Raw genomic sequence first — 9,357 nt, forward strand, 5'->3', positions numbered from 1 at the left:
TTCCTGAGCTGCTGCTTCTGGAGGGAGGAGGTGAGTCTCCCCGGATCTGCCACCTGTGGGGTCCCTGCTTGAAGATCTGTGGCTTGATTGTGCCTTGGATCATGGTTTAAGGTAACCTCGAGCTGAGAGCTCACTCCTTGGCTCTGTAGCTGGCTTCCCTACTTTGATACCTGGGGTCTCTGCCACACTTAGACACCCCTGGTCTTCCTGTGACCCCGTGGGTCCTGCGACCACACTGTCCCCATGAGGACTCTACCCCCTACTTAGCCTCTGGAGCAACATCCCGCAGTGCAGCAGACTTTTAAAAGTTCTAATTTTGTGCTCTGCAGCTCCACTGCTTGCCACTAGCCAGCCCCTCCCCCTACAGTCTACCTTCCTGTAGCTTCAGATTCACTTCTCTGCATGTCCTACCTTCCAGAAAGTGGCCAATTTTCCATTCCTAGAATTACTGCTCTTCTTCTCTTCTATCTACCATTGGGTTTGTAGCTGTTTGGAATGGTTTGGTAACTATCTAACTGAACTCCTGGGACCTAATGATATTTCAGTATGGTACTCCTCCACCATCTTGCTTCCTCCCCCAGGACCATAATGTTTTGATTACTACAGCTTTATGCTCTATCTTGAAGTCAGGAATTATGATACCTCCTTGTTTTTCTTTCTTAGGATTGCTTTTACTATTTGGAGTCTTTTGTGATTCCATACAAACTTCAGGATTATTTTTTCTAGTTCTGTGAAAAATGCTGTTGGTATTTTGATAGAGATTGAATCTATAGATTGCTTTGGTTAGTATGGACATTTTAACAATATCAGTTCTTCCAAAACGTGAGGATGGAATATCTCTCCATTTATTTTGTTTGTTTATTTTTTAAAAAATTTCAATTTTTATTTATTTGTCAGAGAGAGAGAGAGCACACAAGCAGGGGAGCAGCAGACAGAGGGAGAAACAGTCTCTCCACCGAGAAGGGAGCCTGATGTGGGACTTGATCCCAGGACCTTGGGATCATAACCTGAGCTGAAGGCAGATGCCTAACTAACTGAGCCACCTAGGTGCCCCTATATTTCCATTTATTTGTGTCATCTTCAATTTCTTTCATGAATGTTTTATAATTTTCAAAGTACAGGTCTTTCACCTCCTTAGTGATGTTTAATTCTAGGTATTTTGTTCCTTTTGGTGTCACTGTAAGTGGGATTGCTTTCTTAATATTCCTATTACTTCATTTTTAGTATATAGAAACACAGTAGGTTCCTCAGTTCTGTGTCCTGAAAATTTACTGAATTCATTTATTATAATAATTTTTTGGTGGAGTCTTTAAGGTTTTCAGTGCATTGTATCATGTCATCTGCAAACACTGACAGTTTATCTTCTTCCTTACCAGTATGGATGCCTTTTATTAGAAACACTTTTGTTTTGTAACCTGAGGTGTGCTCTTAAAAAGAAAATGCCCTATGATTAGCTATGCTTTAATCTTCTTTTACATGACACAAATCCATGTTTGCACACATGCTACTTCTCATGATCTTTAAAAGTATTAGTTTTTCCCCATTATTGCACTTGTACCATTTAACAAAAAGAAAACACTTGCAATTTTATTATGCATCTGTACTATGACACTGTGAGCCCTATGATGGAAAAAAATGTCTCTTATGTACTTTTGTATCAAATTTATTTCCTGGTTCAATATCTGGTATTGTAAGTGCTCAACAACAAAAACAAGAGTATATAGTTGAATAATGGGAGGGGGGGTGTCTAAATATAAATATGATACAGTAGTTACAGAGTTTGTCACAGTATATTTGTAGAAGCTCTAAGAGGAAAAAAACACATCTCAGATTTTCTATGAAGTGCCAAAAAGTCAGTGAAAAAATGTGAAGATGTTCTTTGGACCTAACTTCTACTTTTTAATACATGGATAGGCTCCTATGGATTCCTAGAGTTGTTGAGGAGGTATTGGGGGAATAATTTTCTAGATCATATTATTAGAAAATTCCTCTAGAAAGTTTTTTTGTTTAAAACAACTGTATTATTATTTATTTAAAATTTTAAAAAATATATTATTTAAATGAATTAAATAAATTTTAAATAAATATGTAATATTTAATAATAAAATTTAAGTAAATTTTCAAATTTATTTTTAAATAAATAACAGGCAGTATACCAAAGAATTTAAAGAGTTCAAAAGAAGTTATGAAGTAAACACTTCCTTCACTCTCTTGTTCCTCAGACATCAAATTCTCCTCCCCTGAAGCAACCCCTGTTACCAGTTTTGGGATCTCTTTCAGGAGATAGTCTATACATTTACATGAAAGATAGTTACACTTAGCTACCCGCCTTGTGTTCTTCACTCAACAGTATATCTGGGATGTCAGCTATCCTTCAGAAATAATAATAAGTCACAAGATAAAATATATCTTGGAGATATGTATAATATTACATATGAAACTACTTCACATTCTATAAGACTGAAGACAATATTCCATTGTATGACTGAATCATAGCTTATTTAACTAGTTGTCTTTTAATAGGAACTGACATTTTTCTCAACATTTTGCTATTATAGCAATACTGGAATGAATATTCTTATACTTTCATCATTTCCTATATGTGTGAGAATATCTGTACACCGAGCACCTTAGAAGTTGGATTGCTGGCTTATAGGGTGTATGTCTTCTAAATTTCGATCAAAGTTGCCCAATTGTCCTGTATAAAGCTTGTAAAATTTATTCTCCTACAAGAGTGAGGGAAGTCATTTCACTATCCTCAACCACACAGTGGTTATCAAAATGCTTGATCTTTATTACTCCTGTGGGTTAAAAATGAGATAACATTATAGGCTTATTCTACTTGTATCTTTTAATGAATGAATTAGTGCTCTTTCTATATGTTTAAGAATATTTTCTACATGTTGTCTATATCCTTTTGCTTATTTTCCTATTAGGATATTGTTCTGTCCTCCTACTGTTCATAGAGTTTTATGTATCTTAAGGAAACAAATATTGTTTAACTGCCAGATGATTGAGACTTACTAAATTATTGATGGGAAAATAATTGAAATGTACTAAAGATAGAAATACAGTATTAGTTTGTAGCAAAAAAGCAACTTGGGCTAGTGAAATGGGTGGTGGATAGAAAATTTTTGTGTTTTACCATTAAACATCAACATGCCACTCCTGATTCCCAACCTTTATTTTCTTCATTTGCAGATCAGGTCTTTGAATTGCTAAAGACATTTCAATATTAAGATGACCTTTCATTTAAGACCTAGGAGGGAGTGCAAGGAGAACTAGCCCAAGTGACTAATATAACTCCTGGTACATGTATTTACTGATCTACAATTGCTGAGTGCCTCCTATACAGGGAAAGGAAAAAAAAAAAGCCTGAATCTGTTCTCTGTGGGCATTACTGCTCATTTATTATTATTTTTTTAAATTTTATTTTATTTTATTTTTTTCAGTGTTCCAAAATTCATTGTTTATACACCACACCCAGTGCTCCATGCAATTCATGCCATCCACAATACCCATCACCCAGCTCACCCCCTTCCCCCAAACCTTCAGTTTGTCTCTCAGAGTCCACAGTCTCTCGTGGTTTGTTTCCCTCTCCAATTTTACCACTTATTTTAATGTAAGCAGGACTACCCTGCCCTGACTACTCCTTGGGAATCTGGAGCTGCTTGCAATAAGAAAAAAAGCAGATCTGTATCTCAAACTTGTGTTTATGCCAGTCCCTATATCCACTTGTCTCTGATTTGTCTCTGCATTTTTGCATGGTTTTGTTATAGGGTCATCTTAGGAAAGCGAAGGAAGTAAGACCATGTGGAATTTAGATGCACCAGAAATAATAGAAAAGAATTTCTGGCTTTCTCCTGACTAAGCAGCTTGTATTAAACTAACCTTTCCACCAGAAGTAACCATAGAATCTGGACAGAATACCTAACAGCATCATTTGAAGGCTCTGGAAGATGGTCAACACAGGTGACTTCAGGGGTTACAGTTCCAAGAAGGGAGGGACAAGGAAAAGAGTTCTATATTCACCTTGAGTGCTGTTTTCCTGAGGATGTTTGACAGTTCACTGGGTGTGGGCAATATGGGGATATCGAGGCATGTGGGAAAGAATGGGAGGAAGGAAGAATAAAGTCTCAGCAGAAAACAGTAGTATCACTGATAGGAGAATATAAAGGCTTTGGTGTTTGTGGCCGCTAGAGAAGCTGGAGTTTGAGCAACAAATCCTGGAGAGAGGAGAACCACAGAGAAGTGAGGCTCAAAATATGATGCAATATCCTTTTCAGGCATTTGTTGATTTCTAGTCCATTAATGTGCAAGATGAGATTTCAAGAAATCTAGAGAAAGCAAAACTGGGAGTCTAAAGAGCTGAGCAGAGCTTTCAGGAGCATGGCGTTCAAGGAGTGCAGAATTAGGAAACTAGAGTGCACTAAAATGGAGGGACCCTGAAAACAGTCCAGCCTTGCAGATGAGACTCAGAGGACTATTCTTGGAGTATACATTTCAGGAATAAAGGCAAAGCTAATCTAGGCTATTTTTATACTTAAATTATAGTCCTTAAATGAAATAAAAATGATCTGCCTCCACTTTCTCTACTGCTACAAGAAAACTTAACTTTTGTTGATTTACTACACCTGCTGTCTTCACAAATTTTGAAATAAAATATTTAGCTTCAATTTAAAAAATTGCATGGTAACAAACAGGACAAATGATCAAGAACCAGGGTAAGAAGTAAACAATAGACACATGCTTAAGGTTTTTGGTCAGTACTATGGTGAATAATTTTTGAAAAAAAGTAGTTTTTTTAAATTATTTTTAAAATTTTCAACATCTCTAATCATCAAGAACAGTGTAAGTAAAAAAACCACAATGAGATATCACCTCACATCAGTCAGAATGGCTAAAATAAAAAACACAAGAAACAAGAAGTGTTGACAAGGTTGTGAAGAAAAGGAACCCTCATGCACTGTTGGCAGGAATGCAAAGTGGTGCACCCACTGTGGAAAAGACTATGGAGGTTCCTCAAAAAATTAAAAATAGAAATACCATATGATCCAGTAATTCCACTACTGGATATTTAACCAGGGGAAACAAAAACACTAACTCAAAAAGATATGCACATCCCTGTGTTTATTGCAGCATTATTTATAACAACTAAGACATGGAAACAACACAGTGACCAGCCACAGACAAATGGATAAGGAAAATATGCACAATGGAATATTGCTCAGCCACAGAAAAGGGTGAGAGCTTGCCCTGTGAGACAACATGGATGGACCTAGAGGGTATTTTGCTAAGTGAAATATGTCAGAGAAAGACAAAATGCCATAGGATTCCACTTGTAAATAGTATTTAAAAAATGAATAAACAAAAAGAAGAACCAAACTTATAAATACAGAGAACAAACTAATGGCTGCCAGTGGGGAGCAGTGTGGGTTGGGCAAAATGGGTGAAGAGGAAGGGGACAAGGTTTCCAATTATGTATTAAGTAACATGCATAAAAAACCAGAGCATAAGAAATGCAATCAATGATAATGTAATAGCTATATAATGAGACAGATGGTAGCTATACAGTGGTGAATGTAGCATAATATGTAAGCTTGTCAAATTGCTAAGTTGTATACCTGAAACTAGTGTAATATTGTGTGTCAATTATACTAAAAAAAAAACCTTTTTAAACCTGAAAATAAGTTAAATACAATTTTTGTAAATAAGTTAAATGTAATATTGAACTCTAATTTCTCAAGAGCCGTTTTGATTAACACTTTTTATATTCCCAGAAGTTTCTTCAGGGCATTTTTCATATCTTTGTTCCTAAGACTATATATCACAGGATTAAGGAGGGGGGTCACAACAGAATAAAACAGAGTCACAATCTTTTGTGTTCCAGCTTCATGCTCAGATGTTGGGCTTCCATACATGACAAGTACTGAGCCATAGAACAGTGAAACCACAGCCAGATGAGACCCACAGGTGGAGAAAGCCTTTCTTTTCCCAGCTGCTGAAGGGACTTTCAGTACTGCTCTTAGGACCAGAGCATAGGACCCCGTGATGAAGAGAAAGGGAATGATGAGGGGCAGAGGACTTAAAGTGGAGAAGACAAGCTCTATCACAGGAGCTTTTTTGCACATGAGTGCTAGAAGAGGACCTGGATCACACAAAAAGTGGTCAATGATCCTGGATCCACAGAATGACATTTGGGAGATGATTACGATGGGAATCAAGAACCAGAAAAAACCAAGTATCCAGCAAGTGACCACAAGATTGGTGCACAGATGTCTTGTCATCATGGTTGGATAGTGTAGAGGTTGGCAGATGGCAAGGTACCAATCAAATGCCATAATAGCCAAGAAAAAGCATTCTGTAGATCCCAAGGAGAAGAAAAAGTAGAACTGGAGAAAGCACCCAGAGAAGGAGATGACTGTCAGAGAGGAAGTTGGCCAACATGTTGGGGACAGTGGAGGTGACATAGCAGATCTCTAGGAAGGAGAAGTTGGCGAGCAAGATGTACATGGGGGTATGGAGTCTCTGATCCCAGCGCATGGCCCAGATGATAGACCCATTGCCCATGAGGGTCAGGAGGTAAAGAAGGGTGAAGAGCAGAAAGAGGAGGATCTTCCCTTGCCTGGGGCAAGGGAACCCCAGGAGGATGAAGCCAGTGATGGTGCTGGAGCTGTTGGAGATTATCATGTGTCTGGGAACTGTAAAAAAGCCATCAAATTATTGAATGACAGTGTAAAGACAGATGGGGACCCAGAGTTTATTTAAAACATCTTGGGAATGAAAATAGAGAACTATGTGTTTATAGTTACTTTTTTTTCTTAGAAAACAAAATATTGACCTGGGTTACTTTTTATTCTCATTGACATTTTCACGGTGGACTCAAGATAACTCTGGTTAGAATTGATAAGGTCTTGAAGGAGAGTGTTGTAGAGGTGTTTTAAGATTAGATTAGACCTTATATTTAATAGAGTTTCTGTCTACCTACCTGTTCTCACAAAAGTGGAATTTTTTCCATTTTCAGAAGTGGTGACATTTGCAGTTGTGGCAGAAATTGCATCAAACTCTTTATTATGTAACAAACTTGGAACTTTTTGGAATGACTCTTTTACATGATTTTTGAAATTGGCCTTATTAAAAACTAAATGATTACCTTAATTTGATAATATTACACACCAGTTTTATGTGTAAAACAGTCAAGCCAATTGGAGAGAATTAGCTTCAGTTTCTGTTGTGTTAAAACAGTAATTGTAGCCATCCATGGTTGACCAAGGTGAAAGAATTATTAATGGGCCATGTAGAAACAGGTCTGTGCTTACCTAAAAAAGAGATATGAATTTTCCTAGTTTATAGCTATAAATATAATTCTATTCCAACAATATATACTATGGTAATTATTAATAATATGGAATTCTAAATAGTGGTGGATTTGTAGGGGATGCAAAGCTAAAACTTTACTCCATCCTTCAGTAACTCCTTAGGACGATCTCAAGGCAGAGTGACTTTTAAAGGTTGAATATTACATACAATGGTTTTCTTTTGTTCTAAATAAGTTAGAATAACTTTGTTAAGCAATTATGTACTCAGGCCTTGGAATCAATTAGAACCCTCTGTAAATAAATGTATAAATAAGCAACAGAAAATCTGTGTCCCCCACCCCTCATTTTATGTTAAGTCCATATTTTGCTTTTTGAAAATTTGAAAATTGAATAATTTCTTATTGTGAGTAATCAAGTTCTGAGAAAACTGTAGGACCAAGAGCAAAAGGTGACAGCAACCAGCTGATACTCCATCTCAAGTATTAGGTTTGGGGGCTTAAAGAGTTGCACTGGAGGAAGAACAATCGTGTAAAGGGGGGTAAGGCGGGGTAAGACTGGAACAGTTACAGCATAACTTTTAAAACCGTTTCTGGGTCATTTGAAACTAAGGATCCCCTGATTCTGATAGCGTGGGGTTTCTTGGGGCCGATAAAATCTCCACAGATCTGCCTGACTCTATTTAGCATGTATAAACTGGAATAGGGTTTAATGGACTCTGGTCTTGGTGGAGGAAAAGTGAGCTAGATTCTTTTGGTATCTGCATTATGAACTTCCATTTCCTAGATGTCTTTTCCTTTTCTGCTTTTAAACTCATTTGTGTAGGGGACTAGTAAATTTCTGAGACCACACATTTATCTTTTAAAAAGGGTAGTTGGAAGCAGACAACAGAAGAATGTATTTTTAAAAAGTCACTCTGTACCAGCTTCGTTCATGATTAAGGACCTTAAGCATTTAGCCTTTTTTTTGCAGCATGCCCTGCAGTGTTTTCAAAGTTACATTGGAGTAACATGAGCCTGCTGATTGCTAAAGAATTAAAACAGGGACATGGGAAAGATTTTGCTATGTGGAAATCCTTGATGGATTCTAAAAAAAGATTAAGTCTATAAGTCTAGTGCTAATTCAGAGGAAGTTAACTTAATTATGAGCAATTAAAAACAAAGATTACTAATAATGATTAGTATTTTTGACCAGGATTGTTTTGCTGGTATTTGTGAAATTTCATTTTAGGAGTAAACATCTGCTAGTAAACAGTCTAATAATTGGTCCTTGGATTAAATGTTTAAGAATTCTGCCCCCTCGCATCACGTTACCTGATTTCAAGCTTTATTACAAAGCTGTGATCACCAAGACAGCATGGTACTGGCATAAAAACAGACACATAGACCAGTGGAACAGAGTAGAGAGCCCAGATATGGGCCCTCAACTCTATGGTCAATTAATCTTTGACAAAACAGGAAAAAATATACAGTGGAAAAATGACAGTCTCTTCAATAAATGGTGCTGGGAAAACTGGACAGCTGTAGAAGAATGAAACTCGACCATTCTCTTACACCGTACACAAAGATAAACTCAAAATGGATAAAAGACCTCAACGTGAGACAGGAATCCATCAGAATCCTAGAGGAGAACATAGGCAGTAACCTCTTCGATATCAGCCACAGCAACTTCTTTCAAGATACGTCTCCAAAGGCAAAGTAAACAAAAGCGAAAATAAACTTTTGGGACTTCATCAAAATCAAAAGCTTCTGCACAGCAAAGGAAACAGTCAAGAAAACAAAGAGGCAACCCACGGAATGGGAGAAGATATTTGCAAATGAGAGTACAGACAAAAGGTTGATATCCAGGATCTATAATGAACTCCTCAAACTCAACACACATGAAACAGGCAAACATATCAAAAAATGGGCAGAAGAAATGAACAGACACTTCTCCAATCAAGACATACAAATGGCTATCAGACACATGAAAAAATGTTCATCATCATTAGCCCTCAGGGAGATTCAAATTAAAACCACATTGAGATATCACCTTACACCAG

General features: G+C 37.0%; 1 protein-coding gene across 1 annotated transcript; it reads right to left on the bottom strand.

The window, feature by feature from the left end:
- Nucleotides 1–5,768: 5,768 nt before the first annotated feature.
- LOC131836048 (olfactory receptor 11G2-like) lies at nucleotides 5,769–6,690 on the bottom strand. The gene is given in 2 exon segments (XM_059181064.1): nucleotides 5,769–6,420; nucleotides 6,422–6,690. Coding segments are annotated over 2 exon segments (921 nt in total).
- Between the last annotated feature and the right edge of the window lie 2,667 nt (nucleotides 6,691–9,357).

Source organism: Mustela lutreola, chromosome 7, assembly GCF_030435805.1.
Source record: "Mustela lutreola isolate mMusLut2 chromosome 7, mMusLut2.pri, whole genome shotgun sequence".
Taxonomy (NCBI): Eukaryota; Metazoa; Chordata; class Mammalia; order Carnivora; family Mustelidae; genus Mustela; species Mustela lutreola.